At 32.6% G+C, this 27,381-nt stretch overlaps 2 protein-coding genes across 4 annotated transcripts; both read right to left on the bottom strand.

The window, feature by feature from the left end:
* Positions 1 to 229: 229 nt before the first annotated feature.
* LOC112749832 (gamma-tocopherol methyltransferase, chloroplastic) lies at positions 230 to 3,927 on the bottom strand. 2 transcript variants are annotated; one of them, XM_025798248.3, is made up of 6 exons: positions 3,112 to 3,927; positions 2,856 to 3,025; positions 1,843 to 1,947; positions 1,335 to 1,538; positions 1,136 to 1,238; positions 230 to 625 (listed from the first exon to the last, which is right to left on the bottom strand). In XM_025798248.3, the coding sequence occupies exons 1-6, from the start codon at positions 3,482 to 3,484 to the stop codon at positions 522 to 524; spliced, it is 1,059 nt and encodes a 352-aa protein (XP_025654033.1). In that variant the 5' UTR covers positions 3,485 to 3,927; the 3' UTR covers positions 230 to 521. The 2 variants fall into 2 exon arrangements, with proteins under 2 accessions (XP_025654033.1, XP_072074913.1); XM_072218812.1 differs by having other exon boundaries at positions 2,856 to 3,028; positions 3,112 to 3,842.
* A 12,552-nt stretch (positions 3,928 to 16,479) lies between these two features.
* On the bottom strand, positions 16,480 to 20,136 carry LOC112749831 (gamma-tocopherol methyltransferase, chloroplastic). Of its 2 annotated transcripts, none has more exons than XM_025798246.3 (6): positions 19,624 to 20,136; positions 19,368 to 19,537; positions 18,181 to 18,285; positions 17,674 to 17,877; positions 17,475 to 17,577; positions 16,480 to 16,976 (listed from the first exon to the last, which is right to left on the bottom strand). In XM_025798246.3, exons 1-6 carry the CDS (start codon positions 19,994 to 19,996, stop codon positions 16,873 to 16,875), a joined length of 1,059 nt encoding a protein of 352 aa, XP_025654031.1. In that variant the 5' UTR covers positions 19,997 to 20,136; the 3' UTR covers positions 16,480 to 16,872. The 2 variants fall into 2 exon arrangements, with proteins under 2 accessions (XP_025654031.1, XP_072074905.1); XM_072218804.1 differs by having other exon boundaries at positions 19,368 to 19,540; positions 19,624 to 20,102.
* Between the last annotated feature and the right edge of the window lie 7,245 nt (positions 20,137 to 27,381).

Genomic DNA, 27,381 nt, shown 5'->3' with positions numbered 1-27,381 from the left:
TATTTAAGTATTACACCATCTGATCTTATCTTTCATTCTATCCCACTTTTAATATAATGACAGATATATTATTGAGATTATAATAAAATAATTCACATGTTTATTCCAAAATAGGATCTCTCATTTTTCCTTTTTTTTTTTTTTTTTGCGTCGATGTTACTTGACCTAGGCATTTATTTTTATTTTTATTTTATGCGAATCTTATCACAAATATAGCAAGCATGCAGAATTAGAAGTAATGGTGGTAACAGAAAGTAGTAATAGTACTAATTTCTAGTCCATGTGCTTAAAGAAACTAACAAATAATTGCTTTAGAGAAGCCATATCAGCAGCTGTCAGCAGCTCTGAGACATTGTTGTGAGACTTCTTCATTCTTCACAACCATATCGTAGTTTGTTCTCACAATATTTTGTGTCACTGTTGCACGGCCGCTTCTATGTCTTACTTAATTTAAACTACAACAAAAAAAATGAGATTTTCAGAAGCCCGTTTAATTCTATCATAAACTGATCTGCCCCCTCTTATTCAGGCTTTCTGCACGTAATGATGGCAAACTTAATTAGATCCTTCTTGAATCCTTCTATCATCAATGGCATAGCCAAAGCTCCTTTTATGGTTTTCAATCCTGCTCAAAATAATTCAAAGAAATTCAGCCTAGCAGCAGTATATATTATTCAATGGCAATGGATTTAACGAAAGCATTCTTGAAAAAAAAATAGCAATTTCAGAGGCACAAAATCCATCTATTTTTAGTTTATTTTATTCATTCAACCTCGTTATTCACTTCCCCGAACTTGGAAGACCCTAAAATACCACTAGAGAGAGAGGTGCAACAAATTAATGTCAAATGTAAATTCGATAGAGAAAGAGATGCAACATCTTCGACTTTTAATATGGTTCACACTTCACAGAACATGTAGACCAACCAACTCCTAGAAAAACAGATATTCAGTTCCTATCATATAACGACAAGTTGCAACTATTGTTATATTTATTATTTAATTGAGCATACAGAACAATATTTTAATAGCTACATATTTATATACAGAATATAATATAGAGGTTGCTAGCTAACTAAAGAAATACTATATAATTTTCAAAGATCTAGGTGTAAACAATTACTAATAGCACTTACCACTGCGCAAGAGTGAAGTAAGACCCTTCCATGATAATGCTGACCGTATCACCGCGGGCCAGAATGGAGCAACATAAGGAGACCAATCTTCTGACTTGATGTCCTGGCAAAGCATGGGGATAGGTTAAGTTACATATTAAATTATTTGAAGATCTCAAAGGGTCCATCTTCAATAATTGGACTTGGCTAAGTAATTCACCTGTAATGATAGGGACTCAAGCAATTTAACGTAATCAGCAGTTGAGCACCATGCTGGAAGATAGAAAGCATCACATATCTTCTTCAAGTGTTTTTCTTCCCATGGCTTTAGGGATTCTTCATCAGGGCCAAGATCTCTGTGGCACCATGTTACTATTATTATGGTGGCACCCGGTGCAGCTACCCTGGCCAACTCACTCACAAACTGCAAGTGGGGAGATCAGAATCAAAAGGGAAGAGAAATAGCATTCAAGTTCATTATTCTCCTATGCAAAAACGATGTTTGCTTTGATGGATATCATTTTAAACTAAAATTTGTACGTATATTTCAGTGATTTTATTTTATCTTATTCAAACAAAATTTATTGTCTCAATTTTGCTTTTGAACATCAATTTTGTTTCAACTTAATATAATACTCCCAAAAGTTAAATCAAATATAGAAATAAATATTTAGTTAGTGTTTAATTAAGCTTGCGTCAGAGAAGATAAATAAATGAAGTACAACAACCTTGGCTTTGTCAGGCATGTGTTCTCCACTTTCCATGGACCAAACAAGATCGAATTGCCCATCGGAAAATGGTTGGTCTAAAGCATCTGCCACTTGAAACGAAACCTGTACAAGTAACTCCATTAATATACATCAAAACTTGGATTGAGATTTTGATCTCCAACAAATTTATTGTTCTGAAGTTCCAGAATTAATCTCGTCACACATATTGGTCCTCTCTTTGCTCTTAATAAAACAACAATTAATTCCTTGTCCTCTTCAAAATAATAATGAAACAACCAATTTGATGACTTTCAAAGTAGTAAAACTCTGTTTAAAACTAGTGTTCAATTTGAAATATTTTGTGCTTGTTTGAAATGTTAAGAATTAGAATTCATTTGAGAGGTGATTTTTTTTTGTTTTAAAACAACTAAATATGAATTATTTAAATTCCTTTGAGAATTTTAATTAGTATTTTTTTAATAAATTTTAGCTAATATGATAAAGATATCAATTGTAGTTTCAAAAATTCCATATGCTTTAGTTATTTCAAAAACTTAGAAATGAATAGGTACCGAGACATTTGAACTGCCCAAGTAAAGGACAGTTACAAATAATGAGAAATTAAAAGTAATGACATTCTACATAACGTTAGAATTCCATTTTTTATTAGTTCATAGTAATTAATATATAGAATCAGAGCAAGTGATTGTTGAAATTCACGCGAAAACATACACTTTAAATTTGAAAAAAAAAAGTATGCATTGGAGTACTAATACATATCATGCATCTGATCATTTACAAATCAAACCAAGAGGAGTTTGATTTTCAAATCAATTCTCACACCCCCTCAAATTAACGGTAATGCTAAGGAGATAAAAAATAGTCAAAATTTATTTTATTTAATAATCATTAATTATTACAATAATTAATAAATATTAAATAAAGTAAATTTTGGACTATTTTATATTAAATGTTTTACAAACTCCATCAAATTGAATGTTTACTAAAATAGTAATAATAGATGAATCAACCTTGTTGGCCAAACCCTGAGAAGCAGCAAGAGCATTAGCCCTTTGAGCTTGAACAGGACTAAGAGTAATACCCACGGCAGTAGCTCCAAATTTTTGGGACAGATACCTTGAGCTTCCCCCAATCCCGCATCCAACATCCACTATCTTCTTCGGCCATTTCCTCTCATCCTCTGCTATGTAAAGCAACACACGCACATCAACCAAAACTCCATTAATTAGTTAAATTAATAAACAAATAAAGGAAGTGAGGATTGACCTAAAGGAATAGAAGCAAATCGAAGAGCTTGTTCGATCATTCGGATCTGAGCAGCACGATGATCGGAGAGGGAGACAGTAGAATCGGGAGGGTAAAAGCCATGGTGCATGTGGTCTCCCCAAATATTCTCCCAAATACCAGAGGATTCGTCGTAGAATTCGGCAATACCTTTCTTAAGAACTCCATTCTCGTCAATCACCGGCGGATTCTTCCGCTCCAACTCCATTGCTCTGGCGGAAACAGTTCTGACGAACGAAGAAGAAGAAAGAGAGGAAGAGAACGGGAGATGCCGTTGCGGCGGTAGAAAATTGCGACTGCAAATTTGAGTATTAACAGTTTTAAAGGCAATTGTAGTAGTTGCCGATAAAGCCATGTCCCTGTAATTTTTATTATTAAATATTATTATTACGCCAATTTCTATGCTCTTCTATGGCTCTGACAAGTGACAATCACAGTGGCCACTCTGTTCCATACAGGTCTAGACGAATAGATAATGATAGTCCAATACAATGTTTGTCTATGAGCAGTGAAGAGTGGGGACTACTAATAATTACTTGTCAACAAATACTGTTCATACAAATAACAAATAACAACGAGAATAGATAATAATTCATTTAATAAACAAATAACAACGAGAATCTTGAGAGAACAACGGTAGCTAGAAATGTCAAAATAATACACTAAAAAATCTTGAGAGAACGAGAGAAGGGGTGGAAAATACAGGGAGTGGTAGACTAGGAAATATGACACCGGCAGACATTTCAAAGAGAGAGTTATTTCAATTATTCAGCTGGATGGGATGCATCAATGATATATATTTATCCCGGAAACAGAAAAGTGAAAATATATACATGATTGCTTTCGTATAGTACACAACGAAATGAGGGACATTGAAAGCTATTGTGGAAATGAATCGACAGAGACTGAGAGGTAAGATTGTATTCGTGGAAGAGGCTAAGTACAGAAGAATGCCGGGCGCAGCTAACATAAGCAATGGACGTGCAGAGGAGGACAAGCAAAAAATCGTTACTTGGCAGCCACGTAGAAAAGTAGATCAGAATGATTCTGTGTCACCTGGGAATGAGCTACGGAAGAAGGAAGTTGACAAAGACCCGCATAGAAATGGATGGACGAAGAAAGTGGAAGTAGCAGTGGCAACAGAGAATTTGGATTGGTTGCAGAGGAGTCTAGTCGGGGGCACGACCAAAGCTATTAACTTTGGTTCTCTAAAGGAAATGATTGCGAAGAACGTGCCTAATGTTGTTCAAGTGCGAGAAATGGGTGCATACAAAGCACTTCTGACCTTTGATAGTGTTATGCATGCTGACGAAGCTTACACCTTTAACATGAATAGCCTCTTGCATTTGTTCCATAGAGCGTGGCGGTGGGAGGAGTCGAAACATAGTGAAACTCGAAGGGTGTGGCTGGAATGCTTTGGGGTCCCGTTGCATGCTTGGTCAGTTAACACGTTTAACACGATAGGAGGCCAATGAGGTGAAGTGGTTGGATGTGCCAGAGAAACAGAAGCGTGTAGCTCTTTGACTGCAGGTCGTGTGCAGATTGATAATTGGGAACGGATGTGATTCAAGAGTGGGTTCATGTCACAATTGGTACGGGAGGTTTTGATGTTCTGGTGAAGGAAGTTGGACATGAGGCGTGTAATCTACTTTGCACCGGAAAATTTGAGGGTGAAAGGCTAGGTGTACAAGGGAACTCCAATAGCATAAGGAACAGCGCCGGTATGAATAGATGGCAGAAGCATGAAGAAGCTTCATTGCATGAAGAAATTCAGGACGCAGAGCGGTTGATGATGGTACCACGGGGTGAGGAAGAAGACAAGGGTAGAATTGTAATTCCAGACACAATTTTGAATGAATGGAGTAATGACTCTGCATATCTTAATCGTGGGAAAAGCGGAACGTATCAAGCATTTACTAAAGATAATTATGATTCGCATGATTTGGGGGAAAGAACTGTTATGATTTATGAGGAAGGTTCAGAGAGAACGGTAACATGTGAACTAAATGGGCTTGGAAGGAGGTCCAATAATGCAAAACAAAAAATGCCTTGCTTAAGAAAAACTTGGGCCAGCTGCAAGAATAGGACTCAGGAGGACAACCTGGATAGTTTGGGCCCAATACGCAAGGTTTATGCAGATAGGGTTCAGGGGCCCGTGGGGGATTATCCGGGTCGGATCCCGATTACGGAAGCGGGTCACCTTACTCCTGAGTGTGTTTGCGCAGGAGAAGGACGCAGCGAGTTCGGCGGTATCTCCTTCGGTGGTAGTGCTGTCGCGATCGACGGGGATGGTCACAAAGGGGATGGGCTCGGTCTGGATCTGGGGAGCCGGTTGACTTGCGATGGGGAGGACCACCTCCAACCCAGCGTGAACGATGCTGTTGATGACGATGGGAGTGATGTCAGCGGCGGGGACGAGAGGCTTGTAGCTGCGGTCGCCCTTCAAGCTTGTGGCGGCTCTGACCAACAGGTAGCGGGAGTAGCTCCAAGTGGCGAACCTTTTGTTTTTCGCAAGGCTAGAGGCTTGATCTTGAATGATGGTGACACCAAGGGGAGGCATGGGTAGCTGAGAGCCAGGACGGAAAATGATACCCTGAGAAAACGAATGCCTGCTAGGGATCAGTGTTGTTTGCAAACAGGTAGGAGGATGGCCTGCAGTCATGTTGAGGATGCCATCGAGGGGGATGACCCGGGCATGAGGAATTTGGAAACGAGGTGGAAGCCAGTGATAATCAGCAATCCAAAATGGAGGAGCAATTGTTAGAAAATAAGAAGACCTGGGAGCTGGCACAAGAGTCAGGAGCGATATTATACAACGAAGAAGATGATATTATGGCAATTCTTCAAGCACAGAACGAAGAAATAGCTCGTAAAAGAAAAGTGGCAAAGCAGAGAGCAAAAATGAGACGATGCAGACCCAAACATACAAAACAGGTGTGTAAAAAAACTTTAAAATGATATTCAGTTCATGGAATGTTAGGGGGTTAAGGGGAGATGGAAAGTTGAAGATGGTGAAGGACCTAAAGAATAAACATAGGTTACAAATGTTAGGGTTGATTGAAACTAAAAGGCAGATAGTGACGAGATTTGACATTGCAAGAATATGGGGACAAGATAGTACAGGATGGGAATATGTAGGTTCTGATGGTGCATCTGGTGGACTGTTGCTAATGTGGGATGAGGTGGTGTTTAAGCTAAATAATTGCTACAAGGGAGAGAGGTGGTTGTGTGTTGAAGGAGTAATATTAAAAAATAGTTTCAACTGTGCGTTTATCTTGGTATATGGTGCACATGATAGAGATGAGAAGATTCATGTGTGGGAGGAGTTGAGCTATATTGCGGGGTTATGTCAAGTTCCTTGCTATTTTATGGGAGACTTTAATGAAATAGTTCATGTAGAGGAACGGAGAGGTACTACTGGGTTATCACCGTCTGCGGAAAAGTTTAAGTTTTGGATACAGGACATGAACTTAGTGGATTTGCCACTCACTGACCGGAAGTTTACATGGTTTTGCGGCCTTTCTTGTAGTTGCATAGATAGAGCTTTCGTTAGTTTGGAATGGCTAGAAGAGTTTCCAGAGGCACATCTGCAAGGTGGACCAAGGGGTTTGTCTGATCATTGCTCTATAATAGTGGAGGGTAGGAAGCTGAGAGGAGGTCCGAGGCCATTCCAGAGCCTTGATTCGTGGTTTACGCATGAGGGTTTTCTCAGGATGGTTAAGGAGGAATGGAGATGTTTGGGGGAGTTACAGTTCACAAATAAATTGAAGGCTCTGACAGGCCCGTTGGGCAGATGGCATAAGGCCAATTTTGGTGACAGAGATAAGAAGATTATAAAGTTTGAGGAAGAGATCAAGAGGATTGATGATATGGTTAGCAATGGAGTGTATGATGGAACGCTGGAGGCTAGAAGAAAGGCGTTGGTTAAGTGATGTGAGAGGTAGTATGTGAGAAAAGAGGTACATTGGAAGCAGATATCTCGATCTTGACACGTGAATGATATGGACAGAAATACAAGATACTTCCATAATATAGCCTCAACAAGAAGGGAGAAAAATATGATTGATACTCTGGTGATTAACGGCAGACTGGTTAGGAATCAGGCTAGAATAAAGATTGCTATCAGAGAGTTTTACAAGGATCTATATCATCAGGAAGACTCTCCTATTATGGGGTTCAGAGATGGTCTGGTAGTTCAAATAGGTGAGGAGGATGCTACGGCTCTAGAGGTGTGTGTTGCCGTTAGCTGAGGAGATCAGAAAGGCTGTGTGGGATTGTGAGTCATCTAAGGCGCCAGGTTGTGATGGATATAACATGAATTTCATCAAGATATGTTGGGATGAGATTGGGTCTGAGTTCACGGAAGCAGTGATGGGATTTTTTCAGACATCCAGACTACCGGTGGATTCCAATATTACTTAGGTGGCGCTAGCACCTAAATTCATAGGTGCGAAGGAGATTAAAAACTTGCGCCCTATTAGTATGGTGGGGAGTGTGTATAAGGTTGTCTCAAAGGTGCTAGTTCGGAGATTGAGATCAGTGATGGCAGCATTAGTAGGAGAGACTCAGAGTGCGTTTGTACATGAAAGAAAAATCCATGGTGGGGCGCTTATTGCGTGTGAAACAGTTAACTGGCTTAAACTGAGGAAAAAAGAGGATGCACTAATCAAGCTTGATTTTCAAAAAGCATATGATAGGGTCAAGTGGAGTTTTGTGAACATCGTGCTGCAAAAGATGGGGTTTGGACATAAATGGAGAGCGTGGGTTATGGAGTGTGTAGATACTGCGTCTATGTCGGTGTTGATAAACGGTTCACCGTCTAAGCCGTTCAACATGGAAAGAGGTTTGAGACAAGGTGACCCGCTTTCTCCATTCTTGTTTGTATTGGTTGTGGATGTGTTGCATCGAATGATTGGAGAGACAGTGAGGAATGGACGTATATCACCTTTGCTAGTTGGCAGAGATAGTTTAGCGTTGTCACACCTTCAGTTTGCTGATGATACTATCCTCTTTTGCCCACCAGAAAAGGAGACTATTAGGAATTACCAACGGCTTCTGCGGTGCTTCGAGTTGATGTCAGGACTGAGCATTAATTTTGATAAGTCCAGCTTGATTCTAATTAATTGTGAGGAGCAGTGGGTCGAGCGTATGTGTAACTTGCTGGGTTGTAATGGGGACGCCCTCCCAGTTAATTACTTTGGAATCTCTCTAGGAGCAAATCCGAGGTTATTGAAGACATGGAAGCCTATAATAGATAAGGTGGAGGAGAAGCTCAGCTTGTGGAAAGCTAAGGTGCTAAACAAAGCTGGGAAGTTGGTGCTTATCAAATCAGTGTTAAATAGTTTGCCAATATATTATTTGAGCTTGTTCAAGATGCCGAAAGTTGTTGCTGAGAAATTGATCTCTTTGTAGAGAAGATTTCTATGGAGTTCGGAAGAGGGTAGAAATGGTATGGCATTAGTAAGGTGGGAAGTGGTGCAGGTGCCGAAGAAACTAGGTGGGTTGGGAGTTGGGGATGCTATGGTTCGTAACACAGCGCTGTTGTTTAAGTGGTGGTGGCGGTTTGCAAAGGAAGAGTGTCCACTGTGAAAGAAGGTGGTCTGTTCTTGTAATAATCTGAACCCCAATGTGTCACTATCTACTAAAGTGCTGCCTAATAGAGGAGGACCATGGAAGGATATTTGCCAGTTGCAAATCATGAATCAACACTTAAGGGATAAGATGGTTGCAGGCTTGTCCATGGAGGTGGGTGATAGGCGTAGGACTCGCTTTTGGGAGGACGTATGGTTGCTTGGTGGATCTTTGAAGGATCGCTTTTCGAGACTTTTCTCTGTTTCAAACCAATGTGGATCTGTTATAGGGGAGTGCGGGTTTTGGGATGGGTTTGAGTGGATTTGGAACTTCCAATGGAGGCGAGAACTCTTTCAATGGGAGTTGGAACTTTTGAGTCAACTGCATGAGGCTTTGAGACCTGTGAAATAAGTACATAACAGAGAGGATAAAGTGGTGTGAAAATATGATAGGCTAGGTGTATTTACAACTAACTCATTTGTGTAGGTGATGCAGGAGGAAATGCTCCCAGAGGAGGTAACTAGCTACAGCTTCACTAGGACTGTTTGGAAAGGGCTGGTTCTACTAAGAGTGGAGCTGTTTGTCTGGTTTGTTCTGATAGGAACCGGTTTGGAATCATCAGTCAGGATGATATTATTTGTGTTTTTTGTAATAATGATGTGGAACATGTACATCACTTGTTTCTAGGTTGTGCATTTGCTTGGCAGGTGTGGAGTGCTTGGATTTCAGCCTTTGGCAGACAATGGTCTTATTCGGGATCGATGAAAGAGCATTTTCTTAGCTGGACAAAAGAACCAAGGAGGATGGAGGAGCGTAATCAAAGGCTGAGGTGCTTCTGTGCGATAGTCTGGAACATATGGCTGAAAAGGAATATGAGGATTTTCCAGCACACAAGCAAAGGTGTTGAAGAAATTATCAACATGACTTGGAACAGTGCTAACGAGTGGAGCGGTGTGGATCCCTTTAGTTGTTGATGGCTATGTCGGAGATGATATAGGGACCATTTTTGTGTTGTGGTTTTTGTTAAGATAGTTTTGGTTTGTGTGATTCTGTTTGCTCCACTTTTATTGTGTTGAGCTGTTTACTTTAAAAAAAAAAAAAACAAATACTGTTCATACAATTGAATGAATTGACTCAACAGCCTAGATGTTTTCGAGTTCAACCTCCAGGACTCTCTATTTAAATCCGCACCCACAACCTACATCACTTAATTACCGTACTTAAAGAAATGTAAGTTTTAACTCATTTTAATTAGTAGAATGGTCAACTCACTCATTCAAGTATTAGAATTTAAATTTTATTTTATATGTAATATTTTATTGATTAATAATAAATTATTAAATTAAATTTAAATTTATTTTTAATTTATCAAAAACAAAATAAATCGAGCATATGTTGTGCTCATTCTTTCACTGTAGTTTAACGTAGACAAATATAAACCTTCTTGGCTACTCATCTTCACTACCGGCTTCATTCGCTTTCAACAGTAACTATAGCTAGGCATGAGGCATAATCTCCACCACAAGTACATGTACGTCCTTGTAATAATAATGATATTAAATCATATTGACTTTTGAACTTAAAATTTTGATTGATGAAAAAATGACACTTTTCTTGTTTCAGTGAAATGTTTAAATAATAACAATAATAAAATTTTATAAACATAAATACATGTTATTTTAATTTAAGATGGTGTATTTTATATATATATGAGAGAAAGAAAGGGTTAAATGTTGTTGATTAATTAACGATGATAGAGGAGATCTTAAATCCGGTAGGATTACAAGTAACGTAAAGTGTTGCTGAAAAGTGTAGACAATAGAGTTATGATTGGTAATGAATATGATAGGATAAAGTTTAAACTCTACTCTAATTTTATTTGTAAGTTAAAATTTTTATTAAAATTTTATTCTATTTTATTCATAGATTGAAAATCTTTTAACCATAATCTTATTCGTATTCTAAAGTTTCAAATTTTATTCTATTTTATTCTATCTGTAAAAATATTAAATTTTTTAAAGTAAATATAAAATTCAATCATTTCGAATTTTATACATATTAATAAAATAAAAAATAAAAAATTAATATTCTAAATTACTAAATTAACTAATTATTTTAGTAGTTACTTATTTATTATAAGTCATTACATGAGAGAAATTGTAGGTTTAACTCTCATCTCGTTCACTATATACTTAATTTTTATAAAATATGAGTTATATATGGATGCGAATAGAGTAGGATAGAGTACACCCTAAATTTATACCCTACCTAAACCAATTTCTACTTTATCCATAACGAATCGGATAATCTACCATATTCGAACGAGTTAAGCCGAATTAGATATCTGCAAATAACGTATGAATTGTCAGTTCTAAATAAAATTTCGCTTTTCATGGCGAAAGGATTAAACCACAAAAGTATGGCCATATTACAAATTTCCATTTAAAAAGAGACGTGTAGGAATTTTTTGTTGTTATAAAATCTCTTAATTAACAATTTAGCATATCTTGATGGCCGTACACGAAAAAACAGATTTTTAAGAATTTATATTTAGAATAAATTAAATTTTTTTAAAAATATCAATAAATTTTTTTAAAAATAATATATCATATTTATTATTTTAAAAAATTTTGTTACATTTTTTTTAAATTAATCAATTTAAAATGTAAATTTTTAAAAATGTATTCATTATTTTATTCTAAAATAAATTGAGTCCCACCAAAACCAGAGCACGTTTCTCGTGTGCTATCGTGAACGCCAAATTGAGTCCCACCTACATTGTCTTGCTCTATGCCTTATAAACACGTGTTGTCCTTTTCCAAATTTTAAGTTACATATAATAAATAATAATAATAATATAATTTAGGTTAGATTTAGATGAATTGCAAGGTTTTGAGAACTAGATTCGTTATTAAATTGTTTTAGTCATTGATTTATTAGTTTAATTGGTTCAATTGATAGTTTAACAAAAAAAAATATTTTAAAATATAATAATAAATAAATTATAAATATATAAATATTAAGTTGAGGGTATAGAATAGTATAAAATTTTTTTAATAGAGTAGTGAATTATTCTTTTAGAATAACAATTAAATACACATTGTAAAAAATTAACATCAAAATACTAATAATAGTTTAAATACTCAAATTTTATTTTTTACAAATAATTCATATATTGAAGATGTAAATATATGGTACTTGGATAATGTCTATAGTCAGTGGTGGAGTTTGAAAAAAAATTTTAGAGAGACCAAAAATCTTAATAAAAAATTATATAATAGTATTTATATTAAAATAAAATTTATAAATATAATTATTTTATTTTTAAATTTATTATTAATATGTAGGATTATATAGGGTTAAGATTAACAAAAAAATAAGTTTGATTTTGATTAATAAAAAATTTTGTTTAGGTTAATAAGTCAATTTGATTTTAAATAAAAAATTAATTTAAAAAAAATTAGTTTTTGCACATAAAAATCTATTTTTGTTTAGAAAACTAATTTTTTATCTAAAAATTGATTTTTCTTTTTAAAAAATTGATTTTTTATTTAAATGATATAAAATCAATTATAACTTATAAATTATTTTTTAACATTTTAAAAGATTAATTTTAAAATATTAATTATTCTTTTTATCTGTCAAAACTCAAAAGTCTCAATATTAATTATTTTTATTATTACGTTTATTACAATTTAAATAACATAATACAACAAAACAAAGTCTTAAATTTCTAATAAAATAAAATTATCAAAATTTATTAATGTAAACAATGTTATACTATAATGACATTAAATTTGTAAAGTTGATTTAAAAATAAAATAATAAATTTTTATTAATAACTGATATTACTACTAATTATATTATAATTATTTTTTATTCTAAAAATAAAATAATGCATGAAACTGTATGAGAAGCTAAATATAATTTAGTGTTAATTCTATAATGATATTTAATTTGTAACGTTGATTTAAAGATATGTCACTTGTTATTGATTTAAAGATATGTTATTTGTTATGTCAAATAGGATAGGATAAAAAGTTTGAAAGAATGGTGAAAATGGACATGAAACTCAGATACATAAATTGAAAGTATATCAATTTAATCAAACAAACTAATTTTATTTTTTTTAAGTAGAATTACTAATATTTTTACAAAAATTTTGGGAGACATGGCTCCCTTGCCCACACAAAGCTCCGCCACTGCCTATAGTAATCATATGTTTAGTAGAAAGGAGTTATTTTTTTCATTAGATGATTTAGTTAAACTATTATTGAAGTTTAGTGATAGTACAAAGATCTCTATCGAAATAAAAAGGGCATATATCAATTAGATTTAAAAATAGTTCTCTGAGTTATATTTCTGATGTTTTCTATGCTTCTGAACTTGATTACAATTTGCTGAGTATAGGACAATTATCTGAGAAGGGATATAAGATGAAAACATATCGTAGATATTACACTGTGTTTGACAACAACGGAATGTTCATAGATAAAACAAAGATGACTTCAAACAGAATGTTTCCATTGAAAATTCAACATTTTAATCTCTCTTGCATGAGTTTTATAATACTTTATCATAGCTAGTTGTGGCATATGCGGTTTGGACATTTTCATTTTTCTAGTCTAAACTACTTATCAAGAAAAAGACTTGTTTATGGGCTAACACGAGTTTTGTTCCTAATTGTGTTTGTAAGATTTGTCAATGGAAAAAGAAGCATAGAAATCTATTTCCTATAGAAAAGTCATGGAGAGCCAGAAAATTACTTGAAATTGTGCATTTAAATCTTTATTCTATTGAAGTTTCAAGTAATAGTGGTAGTAGGTACTTTTTCTTTTATTGATGACTTTAGTAGATATACATGGGTATATTTTTTGAAGCAGAAATCAGAAGCATGTGATATCTTCAAGACATTCAAGGTGTTTATCGAAACAAAGTAACTATAAAATCAAAATTCTCATAATAGACAGGGAACAAAATATCTTGTATGTTCAGAATACTTTAAGCAACACAAAATTCATCACCAACTAATAACCAGATATACTCCTCAACAAAATGGAGTTACTGAAAGAAAGAATAGAACCATCATGAATATGATCAGATGCATGCTCAAGTCAAAACAAATGTATAAAGAGTTTTGGGCAGAAGCAGTCGCAATAGCAGTTCATATTTTAAACAAGTGTCCAACAAAAAGTGTTCGTGATAAAACTTCAGAGGAAGCTTGGAGTGAAAAGTGACCTTCCATTCATCATTTCAGAGTCTTTGGGTGTATCACTTATACCCACGTGCCAGATCAATTAAGGAAGTAGTTAGATGACAAAGGTGAAAAGTGTATCTTTATCGGCTATAGCACAGACTCAAAAGCATACAAATTGTACAATCCAGAAATAAAGAAAGTAATCATCAGCAGAGACGTGACGTTTGGCAAAAAAGTTATATAGGACTGGGACACAAAGATAGAAAAGTAGTCGATTGTAATTTTAAATACATGTGATGATGAAGAAGAAAGACAACCAAACACAATTGAATAACCAGAATCATCTAGAATACCTCAAAGAGAGCGCTGACTACCTGCTAAATTAGCAGATTATGAAGTTGGCAATGACAACGATCCATTCGATGAAGAAATCATAAATTTTGCTCTAGTTTCAGATTGTGTGAGCCGTTGAATTTTGAAGAAGTCTCTAGAGACAACAATTGAAAAAAAATAATGGATGAGAAAATTCATGTCATTGAAAAGAATGATGCATGAGAGCTGATAGATTTACTAGCAGATAAGAAGATGATTCGAGTAAAGTGAGTTTATAAAACTAAGTAGAAACCCAACGGTGAAGTTGATCGTTTTATGGCAAGATTAGTTGCAAAGGAATTCAAATAAAAGCCAGGTATCGATTATTTTGAAGTATTTATTTCTGTTGCTAGATTAGACATTATTCGTATGATTATTTCACTCTCGACTCAAAATAAGTGAAAGATACATCAAATAGATGTTAAGTCTGCGTATGCTTATTTCACTCTCAGCTTAAAATAAGTGGAATATACATCAAATGGATGTTAAGTCTGCATTTCTAAATTGCACTTTAGAAGAAGAAGCGTACGTTGAGCAATCTGCAGGATATGAAGTTCCTGAAGAAGAAGATAAAGTTTTCAACTTGAAGAAAGTTTTGTACGGGTTAAAGCAAGCACTAAGAGCATGGCACAAGAAGATTGATTCTTATTTCACTCAGAATGATTTTAAAAGATGTCCATTTGAACGTACACTTTATATCAAGTTCATTGAACCTGGAGATATCTTGATCGTGTGTCGTTATGTTCACAATTTAATCTTTACTAGCAATAATTTGAAGATAATTGTAGAATTCAAAAAGGCTATAATAAAGCACTTTGAAATGACGGCTATGGGCTTGATGTCTTATTTTCTAGGCATCGAAATTCTTCAAAAAGGATGATAGAATTTTCATTTATCATAAGAAATATGCAGATAATATTTTGAAGAAATTTCAGATGGAGTATTTAAAGCCAGTTCCTACTCCAGTTAAAGAAAAGTTCAAGTTGTTGAAAGAAAATAAAAGAAGAGCAGTAAATCCTACTTATTAAAAAAGCTTGATTACAAGTCTGAGGTATTTAACTGCAACCAGACCAGATATTGTATTTTGGAATTGGATTGCTTAGCAAATTTATGGAGGAGCCTTGCACTAACCATTTGCAAGTTGCAAAATAAATTCTTTGATATATCAAAGGTACTTAAAATGATGGTATTTATTATAAAAATACTAATGAAGTAAATATTGTCGGTTACACTGATAGTGATTGGGTTAGAGATATTGAAACAAGGAAAAGTACTTCAAAATTTGTATTTCATCTTGGTTCTACAGTAGAAGCAAAATATATAGCAACAGTAAGTTGTGCACCACAAACAGTTTGGAGAAGAATTTTTAAAGAATTGAACGAGAAACAAAGTACTCCAACAACGATATTTTGTGATAACAAGTAAGCTATTGTACTTTACAAAAATCTAGTATTCCATGGGAGATCAAAGTATATTGATATACGGTTTAAAAAAAATTAGAGAATTGGTAAATGAAAAAGAAGTTGTGATCGAGGATTGTCCTACTGAAAAACAAATTGCAGATATATTTACAAAGCCGTTGAAGACAGAATTATTTTACAAGTTGAAGAAGATGTTTGAAATGATTAATTCTGTAAATTTAATTTAAGGGATGTTAATTAAAAATTTTAAATCAACTTGTATAATCTCATATGAATTAAAATTTTTATATGGATTAAAATCTTCATGAAACATAGTTAAAAAATTGAAAAAACAAAATTTTAGTTGAATACCATAATTATCTATTTACTAAAAGTTAATTGTATTGAAAATTTGAAAAATTATCGATAATATTCAAAGAGCATTTGCCAACTAAGATATTTGGTTATTAAATGATGACAGAACCAAAGTTTGCAAGCTGAACGAGACACTTTGCTTCCTAATACCAGTTATCTCTCAAAGTTATTAGAAAACACTAACACTTGAAAAGTCAAAGCAAGCTCTACAAGTTTCATTAATCACCGCCAATATATACAACTAATTGTTAAAAATTATTATTTTAGTACTAAAAATTGTCTATATAAAGACACCTATATCTTATGTAATTTATGTTTCTAAAATGAAAGTATGTTATGAGAATTGAGAATTATTTCTTCATTTTTTTTATTTTATGAGTGTTAGTAAGTTAGAAAGATGAAAAATATGATAATACCATCTATGTGAGTGAGTAATTTTAGGACCAATAAATTGTAGCTATTATACTTACATCTAGACATTTATTTATATTTTTATTTTATGCGAATCTTATCACAAATATAGCAAGAATGCAGAATTAGAAGTAATGATGGTAACAGAAAGTAGTAATAGTACTAATTTCTAGTCCCTGTGCTTAAAGAAACTAACAAAAAATTGCTTTAGAGAAGTCATATCAGCAGCTGTCAGCAACTCTGAGACATTGTTGTGAGACTTCTTCATTCTTCACAACCATATCGTAGTTTGTTCTCACAATATTTTGTGTCACTGTTGCACGGCCGCTTCTATGTCTTGTTTAATTTAAACTACAACAAAAAAAATGAGATTTTCAGAAGCCCGTTTAATTCTATCATAAACTGATCTGCCCCCTCTTATTCAGGCTTTCTGCATGTAATGATCGCAAACTTAATTAGATCCTTCTTGAATCCTTCTATCATCAATGGCATAGCCAAAGCTCCTTTTATGGTTTTCAATCCTGCTCAAAATAATTCAAAGAAATTCAGCCTAGCAGCAGTATATATTATTCAATGGCAATGGATTTAACGAAAGCATTCTTGAGAAAAAATAGCAATTTCAGAGGCACAAAATCCATCTATTTTATTCGTTCAACCTCGTTATTCACTTCCCCGAACTTGGAAGACCCTAAAATACCACTAGAGAGAGAGGTGCAACAAATTAATATCAAATGTAAATTTGATAGAGAAAGAGATGCAACATTTTCGACTTTTAATATGGTTCACACTTCACAGAACATGTAGACCAACCAACTCCTAGAAAAACAGATATTCAATTCCTATCATATAACGACAAGTTGCAACTATTGTTATATTTATTATTTAATTGAGCATACAGAAAAATATTTTAATAGCTACATATTTATATACAGAATATAATATAGAGGTTGCTAGCTAACTAAAGAAATACTATATAATTTTCAAAGATCTAGGTGTAAACAATTACTAATAGCACTTACCACTGCGCAAGAGTGAAGTAAGACCCTTCCATGATAATGCTGACCGTATCACCGCGGGCCAGAATGGAGCAACATAAGGAGACCAATCTTCTGACTTGATGTCCTGGCAAAGCATGGGGATAGGTTAAGTTACATATTAAATTATTTGAAGATCTCAAAGGGTCCATCTTCAATAATTGGACTTGGCTAAGTAATTCACCTGTAATGATAGGGACTCAAGCAATTTAACGTAATCAGCAGTTGAGCACCATGCTGGAAGATAGAAAGCATCACATATCTTCTTCAAGTGTTTTTCTTCCCATGGCTTTAGGGATTCTTCATCAGGGCCAAGATCTCTGTGGCACCATGTTACTATTATTATGGTGGCACCCGGTGCAGCTACTCTAGCCAACTCACTCACAAACTGCAATTGGGGAAACCAGAATCAAAAGGGAAGAGAAATAGCATTCAAGTTCATTATTCTCCTATGCAAAAACGATGTTTGGTTTCATGGATATCATTTCAAACTAAAATTTGTATGTATATTTCAGCGATTTTATTTTATCTTATTCAAACAAAATTTATTGTCTCAATTTTGCTTTTGAACATCAATTTTGTTTCAACTTAATATAATACTCCCAAAGTTAAATCAAATATAGAAATAAATATTTAGTTAATGTTTAATTAAGCTTGCGTCAGAGAGGATAAATAAATGAAGTACAACAACCTTGGCTTTGTCAGGCATGTGTTCTCCACTTTCCATGGACCAAACAAGATCGAATTGCCCATCCGGAAATGGTTGGTCTAAAGCATCTGCCACTTGAAACGAAACCTGTACAAGTAACTCCGTTAATATACATCAAAACTTGGATTGAGATTTGATCTCCAACAAATTTATTGTTCTGAAGTTCCACAATTAATCTCGTCACACATATTGGTCCTCTCTTGCTCTTAATAAAACAACAATTAATTCCTTATCCTCTTCAAAATAACAATGAAACAATCAATTTGATGACTTTCAAAGTAGTAAAACTTTGTTTAAAACTAGTGTTCAATTTGAAATATTTTGAGCTTGTTTGGAAGGTTAGGAATTAGAATTCACTCGAGAGTTGAATTTTTTTTTCTTGTTTTAAAACAACTAAACATGAATTACTTGAATTGCTTTGAGAATTTTAATTTTTATTTTTCCAATAAATTTTAGCTAATGTGATAAAGATATCAATTGTAGTTCCAAAAAATCTATATACTCTAGTTATTTTAAAAGACTTAGAAATGAATAGGTACGGAACATAATGATAAATTATTAAAACACAGTTACAAATAATGAGATATTTGAACCGCCCAAGTAAAACACAGTTACAAATAATGAGAAATTAAAAGTGATGACATTTTACATAATGATAGAATTCCATTCAAAAGCTTTTTATTAGTTCAAAATAATCAATATATAGAATCAGAGCAAGTGATTGCCGAAATTCACGCGAAAACATACACTTTAAATTTGAAGAAAAAGTACTCACAGAAAAAAATGCATTAGAGTACTGATGTATATCATGCATCTGATCATTTACAAATCAAACGGTAATGCTAAGACAAATTAATAAATTTACAATAATTAATAAATATTAAATAAGATAAATTTTAGACTATTTTTTACTAATTTCTTTTGATTACCAAACATTTCTAAAATTTTAATTCTATTCTATTAATATATTAGAATCATTTCAAATTAAAGAATTAAGTTTTTTTTGTATTAAATTAAAATAATTTCAAACCATAGAATTAAATTTCAAATAAAAATAAATTCTTATTTTAGCAAAAATAAAATTCATTTTTTTTTGTATTAGATGTTTTTCAAACAAACTCTAAATCTAATTAAATGTTTACTTAAATAGTAATAATAGATGAATCAACCTTGTTGGCCAAACCCTGAGCAGCAGCAAGAGCATTAGCCCTTTGAGCTTGAATAGGACTGAGAGTAATACCGATGGCAGTAGCTCCAAATTTTTCAGACAGATACCTTGAGCTTCCCCCAATCCCGCATCCAACATCCACTATCTTCTTCGGCCATTTCCTCTCATCCTCTGCTACGTAACGCAACACACGCACATCAATCAAAACTCCATTAATTAATTAAATTAATAAACAAACAAAAGAAGTGAGGATTGACCTAGAGGAATAGAAGCAAATCGAAGAGCTTGTTCGATCATTCGGATCTGAGCAGCACGATGATCGGAGAGGGAGATGGTAGAATCGGGAGGATAAAAGCCATGGTGCATGTGGTCTCCCCAAATATCCTCCCAAATAGCAGAGGACTCATCGTAGAACTCGGCAATACCTTTCTTAAGAACTCCATTCTCGTCGATCACCATCGGATCCTTCTGCTCCAATTCCATTGCTTTGACGGAAACAATTCTGAAGAACGAAGAAGAAGGAGGAGGGGAAGAGAGCGGGAGATGCCGTTGCGCCGGTAGAAAACTGCGACTGCGAATTTGAGTATTAATAGTTTTAAAGGCGATTGTAGTAGTTGCCAATAAAGCCATGCCCCCTGTAATTTTTATTATTAAATATTATTACGCCAATTCCTATGCTCTTCTATGACTGACAATCACAGTGGGCACTCGGTTTTATATAGGTCTGGAAGAATCGATAACGAATCCAGTCCAATACAATACTTGTCTATGAGTAGTGGGGACACTTAAAAATTTTAGATATAGAAATAGAATAAGTGATATATTTTAATATTATAATTTTTGATATTTTTTTAAAATTGAGTTTAAAAAATTAAAAAAATTTAGAGTATACGTAATCAAATTTCTGTAACTCTTAAAAATTAGTCTAATTTTAATTCTTTAATTTAAATCATTCCATATTTTAAAAAAAATTAAAGTAATTCACAATTTAAAAAAATATTATTGTTAATTTAATATTAAAATAAAAAATGTGCAAGTGGGGACTACTAATAATTACTTGTCAATAAATAATTTTGTCCTTCAAATTCTTCGTACAATTGAGTGAGTTGACTTTGATATGCTAGATCTTTTCAAATTCAACCTCCATAGCTCCTACTTAAATCGGCATCCTCAACCTACACCACCTAATTACAGTGACTAAGAGGGATTTAAGTTTTAACTAATTTTTATTAGTAGAGTACTCAATTCACTCGTTCAAGTGTTAAAATTTAAATTTTATTTTGTATGCAATATTTTGTTGATTAATGATAAATTATTAAATTAAATTTAAATTTATAGTAAATTAATTTTAAATTTTTAATTTTTAAATCACGTTGTATAAAAAAAGTATCAATAGAAAAAAAATTGTTTAACTTTGAAACTCTGTAAAGTTAATAAGATTTTAGAAAAGAAAATTTTTCTCTATTCAACTTTGAAATTCTGTGAAGTTGGATATTTAAAAAAAACCACAAAACAGTCTTTGATAATCATCTCAAAAACAACGAGATCCTTGACAAAAATAAATCTAACCCGACCCCTGATAATTACTTCGAAAGGACAACGAGACTCCTGACAATGTTGTTTTTTTTACACAGGAGCTAATCAGTCCCAAAAAAAAACAGGACCAGATTATGTGTTTTTTTTTTTGGAAGTCTCGCTGTCCTTTCGAGGTAATTGTTAGGAGTCGGGTAGGATATTCACTCAAAAAAATCATAATGATCATGATATTTCCGAATCATCAAATATCTTACCACAATGATCCGAGAAGAAATAAGAAAGAGTTACCATAATTTAGAAAAAGATTATGCTATGCGTACACCAAAATCAGTAAAATATGTTATTACAAAAATTGGATGAGGTGGTAAAAATAAACATAACTAAAAATATTCAACAGAATGTCAAAAATCCAATAGTTTGACTATGTCTCAAGATATTGAAAATAATACCTGGAGCAACATAATGTAGAAGAAGTTGTTAATCAAACATTGAAGAGGAGTGATTTTCATATTGAATCTACCAAACGACTTCGTTTTGTTTCACCATTTTCTAATTTTATTCAAGAAGCACAATTGCCTCAAGCATGGAAAGCTCCCAAGGCACTTTCTATATTTTATGGAGAAGGCAATGGATCCACAGTAAAACATGTAGCAAGGAATACTTTTGAAATTGGTCAAATTGCTGCTAAAGTACTAATGAATACCTTAAATTAAAATTTTTTTCTTTTTCATTGGCCAAACATGCATTTACATGGTTTTTTACTCTCCCACCAAATTCGTTCTTGGTAGAATTAGAAACAAAATTTCATGAACAAATTTTTAGAGGAGATATAAAAATTAGTATATGTGATTTGTGCCAAGTCAAACGATCTTGAAATGAGTCTGTTGACGATTACATAGTTCGATTCAAACAAATGAGAAATAAGTGTCCCATTTTTTTTCCTAAAAATGAATTTATAAATTTGGTGGCAGTGGCACATGGTTTCAAGTTTTCTATTTGAGAAGAATTAGTAGTCAAGAATTTTTCGATTTGCCTCAACTCGCTGAACGAGTAAGACAAATTGCAAAAAATAAAAGAAGAAAAAAATAATAAGAGAAGAGAAAAAAAAGAAGAAAGAAATTTTTGAAGATGAGATCGTTGAAAATATTGAATATTATTAAATATTTATATTTTTTTCCTTCTAGTCGAAAAATAAATATTTAAGGGCATTTTTTAGATTGAAAATAAATATTTTCTTTGATATGTATGTAAAATTGGCCATGAACTAATGGAGAGCAATTTGGTTGAAATTCGACATATAATGATTGAAGAAATCATGAAGACGTGTTGAATAATATACTCAAAAAAAGTACCAGTTACATATCTCACAGAAGTTACAACTTATGTACTCTGAAAGTATAACTTGTGATGAGTTTGGAAAACTCTAATTTAATTTTGATGATGAACAAACATTATTAAAATATTTAAATTACAAAATTATTAATCTGACTTTCACATAACATATGTTAATTAATAATTTTGTGATGCAGGTTTTTAATTGGGCCGAAAAATAAAAATGTTGCTAGCCCAAATTAAAACCAACAATCAGTCTTGCTACATGTTTCCTATTATGTGGCTGAATTGTTGTATTAATGGGCCAAGCTAAATGTTATTGCAACCAAGCCCATATCTAATTTTGATGAATGTTTTCCTATGCTTGATCCGTTACAAAACTCATCAGGAAAGCAAATGTTGCAATTGGGCCAGAAATTTAATAATTATAGCAACCAAGCCCAATTCCATTTGAAGATGAGATTTCCTCATGCTTTGTCCGAATCCATGAAGCAAAGAAAAAGCCTCAATGCTTCCAACGGATTTCATTACACCTCTTAGAAGGATTTCAAAGCTAATTTAAGCATTGGGAATATAAGCAAGTGAGAGAAGATTGATTTGACTAAAGGCATCATTGCTACACGCCAACTATGGGAAGCAAAAGCAAGCTATTTTCAATTAATTAGTTTAACCACTTTGAATTGTTTTTTCTTCAGATTCTTTCTTCTCTCTCATCTCTTTCTCTCTTCGGTTATTACACAGGAAATATTGGCAGCCATGGAAGCAAAAAATGAGCTACCGAAAGGAAGAGAAAGCAAGCCTAAAGACCATCACAATGATGGCAAGAAAATATACTAAAATAAAAATGAGCTGTGGCTGAGATTGTCACCAATTTTGGATAGATTTGGTGAGGTAATCTTGGCTTCTCCATGCTCAAAAAGGAAGAAGAAGATCACGGCCAGCCAGGGAGATTCTTGAAGCATGGCTTGTCTTTGATTCTGCTCAACCACCACAGGAAGTAGCTAGAGTGGCGAAGAGATGGTTGAGGCAGAGATTAAAGCAGATGAAGTCATTATCATCATGAAGCATCAAAGGCCAGAAATCCATCTTGGAGAGCAAGCCAAGGATGGAGAGCTCGGATTGATGAAGGGTGATGATCAAGAAATGACTAGAGGTAATTGCATGTTGGGTTTTGCATTGTTATCTCTTCTCTCTCTATGTGGCCGAACCGGTTTCTTGAAGGAAGAAGAAATTGGCTTGGGTTTTTGGCTTCAAGTGTGGAGGCTTCTCTCTTCTATAAAAAGGGGGAACAGCCACTGGTTGAAGCAAGGAGTTAGAAGTAAGCAGTGAGAGTGCAAGGCACAGGATTCTCAGAGCTACCTAAGCTTACATATTTTCTTCTCCTTCAATGTATTCTGTTTAGTATTTTTCTGTTTAATTTTGTCATGTCTTGAGTCTCATGGAAAAAGGCAAACAGTGAGATTTGTATGAAAAAGCCATAGAGCGGAAAAAGGCAGAGAGTGCAAAATTAAAAGAAAAAGCCATAGATGTCTTAGAGTTCCTTTGTTCATCTATGTTGTGTTTCATGATTCTGTGGGAATCCTCTTGTAAGTTGGGTTAGCACTTTACAGTTTGTAATCAAGTTGATTATAGTGAAATTCCATCATTGTTGCGATGGAGACTGGATGTAGGCTGCACTGCACTTAGCAGCCAAACCAGGATATATCTGGGTGTAATCTTCCTTCTCTCCTACTCCATTTCTGTTTTCTACTGCACAGGAGCAAAAACCAAAAATGTCTCGTGCCAAGTGACGAGACAAAATGAAAATGTCTCGTGGCTAGGGACGAGCTAAAAACAGAAAAGTCTCCTCTAAATCTAACAAGTGTTAGCAAACAAAAATGGGCTAAGATTCAACCCCCCTTCTCTTAGCCACTGAAATCATCAACTTGCGTACTCTCATGATTATGCAGAGGTTACAACTGGTCAGAAATATGAACAGTTATATTTAGTTATTTGGAAAAAATAAACTTCTATTAGGATTTTATTGTAATTTTCTTAATTATTAAAATTCTCTGGTTTTAGAATTAGAATAAAGTCAGAATCATTTGGCAAATACTATAAACATCCTAATGCTACCTGACGCAAACGGATTCATAGCGAAAACCAAAAGGTCAGAATCAGTTTCTCTTTACTTTTTATTGTACTCTTCTTTTCCAGTTCTCATTCATACATTTAACTTTTACCTTTAGTTTCTCTTTTCTCTTCATCTTATTCAGTTTCTTTTATATCTTTTCCTTCCTTTTTTATCTTAAATTTTTTATTGACATTATTTTTGGTTTGAGAACCCACGGAAGAGGAGTAGGTTTCGTTCCTAAACAATTAGATATCAAACTACCATCAATTTGCTAAAAATCGACAAAATAAAACCGTACTAATTTGAATTTGATTGATTCTATTTTTTACAAATCACTAGATCGGATTGGATTTCGAATCTATTTTTCATAACTGATCAATTCAAACCGCATAATGTATTATAACGTTATTATTTTATTATTATATTTATAATTATATTTATAATATGTTCAATTTGTTATATATTTTTATAATATTCATGTATTATTATTATTATTATTTAATAAATTTTTTATGTTCAAAATATGATTTATTTATTTATTTTAACTAACTTATAATTTTATTTTTATTGTTATGTTATCGTTGGTTTTTAAGATATTATTGAAACTTATTACGTTATTGTTAGTTATTTAAAGGGCAATTTACTTAAATAAATAGAATAGAGAAAACGTTTACCTAAATGTGCAAAACTGGTTCTTGTTACCTGCATGTGCAAAAAGCCATTTCTATGTAATCCGTGGCAACCCACCACGGTTTCAAAACGTGCATAAACCGTGGCAGGTCCCAGCGGATTATGGCCAAAAGATATAGAGTGTAAACCGTGGTAGGTCACCACGGTTTACTAAGGAGAGATGGCGTGCATAAACCGTGGAGAGTCACCACGGTTTATGAAAAAACTTGTTTGCACATAAAACCTTGTGGGTCACCACGGTTTATGTGTGGTAAATAATGGCCAGAAAACCTTGTTAATTTTATGTCCAATAGAAAATGAATTTATTAGCACAATAAATTTATGAGCAGAATCTTAAATTAGGTCTTATCAACAACAGCTTTTTATAATAGAAAGAGTACAATAGAAAAAAAAATCAGATAATACTAAAAAAATGATTTTTATAGTGCTTAAAAAATTGATGTCTATTTACTAAAAAATAAAAAATTAATATTTAATTTAAAATGATGAAATTTAATAAATTTAAAATATTTAAAATTTGTTATGTAAAATAAATTAAAAAAAAATTAGACTCCAATAATAAACACCATGAAATTTTTGGATTTTTTTCTATTATAAAATAAAAAAATATTTTTAAAAATAAATTACACTAATATTAATGTTTGGAATCTGTGTTTTTATTTTTTATTTTGAGTTTTTATGAAATTTTCAAAATCTTAAGACGAACTTATAAAAACTACTCAAAAGTTCGTTTAAACTTAAGGTGACCTCTCTCATTATATTCATCTTTATTTTTTTATTTATAAAATAAAGATTCATTACACTATAACATATTAATGAGTACAATAAAATAATTACTTGTTAATATTAGTATATTAATATTCATTAACATGCTTATTGATTAAATCTTTTATATAGATTTAATAAATTCACATATAAGTGTATATTGATACATTAGTATTTGTTAAATTTAAAATAAAAAATATTTATTATATTATAAGAATATTAATGAGTACTCTAAAAAATATTAATAAGTAATTATTTTATTATATTCATTAATATTTTTTATAGTATAATAAATATTTAAATATAGTGTAAAATGAAAAATAGGGATAAACATAATGAAAAAATAATTGATAATACATGTAAAAAATTTTATAGTATATATTAGTCAATAATACATAAAGAGAACAAAAAAATTTTATTATAAATATTCAATAGAAATAGATGATTTTTTTTTTATAGAATGTACTATATAGTGTGTATTTATTAGGCTGCCTTTGTTTTCAACAACAAAATAGGATGAGGCACTGATGGACAGAGACACAAAATTTTGTGTTCTTGTAATTCTGCTTGGTGATAAACTAGAACAAATTATGAAAATCTAATTTATTCTCATTTTTTTCATTAAAAAAATTTAAGATGAAAAATATAATAATAAAAAATATAATTATAAAAAATTAACAAGAATAATAAAAAAAATAAAAAATAAGTTGTATCTCTTTGACATAAAATTAACAAGGTTTTCTGGCCATTATTTATCACACATAAACCGTGGTGACCCACAAGGTTTTATGTGCAAACAAGTTTCTTCATAAACCGTGGTGACTCTCCACGGTTTATGCACGCCATCTCTCCTTAGTAAACCATGGTGACCTACCACGGTTTACACTCTATATCTTTTGGCCATAATCCGCTGGGACCTGCCACGGTTTATGCACGTTTTGAAACCGTGGTGGGTTGCCACGGATTACATAAAAATGGCTTTTTGCACATGCAGGTAACAAGAACCAGATTTGCACATTTGGGTAAACGTTTTCTCTATTCTATTTATTTAAGTAACTTGCCCTTATTTAAAATTTAATGTTAAAACTTGTTATATATATTTAATTTTTTTTAATTTACAAAACTGTAAATCCAATCCATTCTAAACCGTTTGAAATTGGATTGGATCAAATTTTTTTAAAAAATTATACAATCTAAACTGTATTACAAATAAAATTAGTGTCTGAATCGAATAATTTTTTTTACTCAAAACTGATTCAAACTGCGCTGAAAACACCGTTGGTGCTCATTCTTTCACCGTAGTTTAACGTAGACAAAGACAAACCTACTTGGCTACTCATCTTCTAAGTGTGTGGGTTATTTGTCCTATTCAATTTTAGTGTATATATATATATATGTAACATCTCCATTTGTTTTCATTGTTATAATTTGTTTGTCTTCACATTAAAAGAAAGTTATTTACGTCACAGAAAAAGTATTAAATACTAGAGAAAATGACAGCAACATATTTAAATAATATTATTCTTTTTTTATTTTTAAAATTATATTATTCTTTTTTACCAAAATTAAATAATATATA

Source organism: Arachis hypogaea, chromosome 15 (genome assembly GCF_003086295.3).
Source record: "Arachis hypogaea cultivar Tifrunner chromosome 15, arahy.Tifrunner.gnm2.J5K5, whole genome shotgun sequence".
Classification (NCBI taxonomy): Eukaryota; Viridiplantae; Streptophyta; class Magnoliopsida; order Fabales; family Fabaceae; genus Arachis; species Arachis hypogaea.
The sequence above is the reverse complement of the archived record's forward strand: the minus strand, read 5'-3'. Positions and strand labels throughout refer to the sequence as shown.

Excerpts from the sequence above, each read along its gene's own strand:
- LOC112749831 (XM_072218804.1), bottom strand. The coding sequence starts at position 19,996 with ATGGCTTTATTGGCAACTACTACAATCGCCTTTAAAACTATTAATACT. Across the intron at positions 18,286-19,367 it reads CTCAGGGTTTGGCCAACAAG|GTTTCGTTTCAAGTGGCAGA; the intron begins GTTGATTCATCT and ends TTACTTGTACAG. Across the intron at positions 16,977-17,474 it reads TACTTCACTCTTGCGCAGTG|GATTGAAAACCATAAAAGGA; the intron begins GTAAGTGCTATT and ends TATTTTGAGCAG.
- LOC112749832 (XM_072218812.1), bottom strand. The coding sequence starts at position 3,484 with ATGGCTTTATCGGCAACTACTACAATTGCCTTTAAAACTGTTAATACT. Across the intron at positions 3,029-3,111 it reads ATTTGCTTCTATTCCTTTAG|CAGAGGATGAGAGGAAATGG; the intron begins GTCAATCCTCAC and ends TGCTTTACATAG. Across the intron at positions 1,239-1,334 it reads TTGAGTCCCTATCATTACAG|GACATCAAGTCAGAAGATTG; the intron begins GTGAATTACTTA and ends ATGCTTTGCCAG.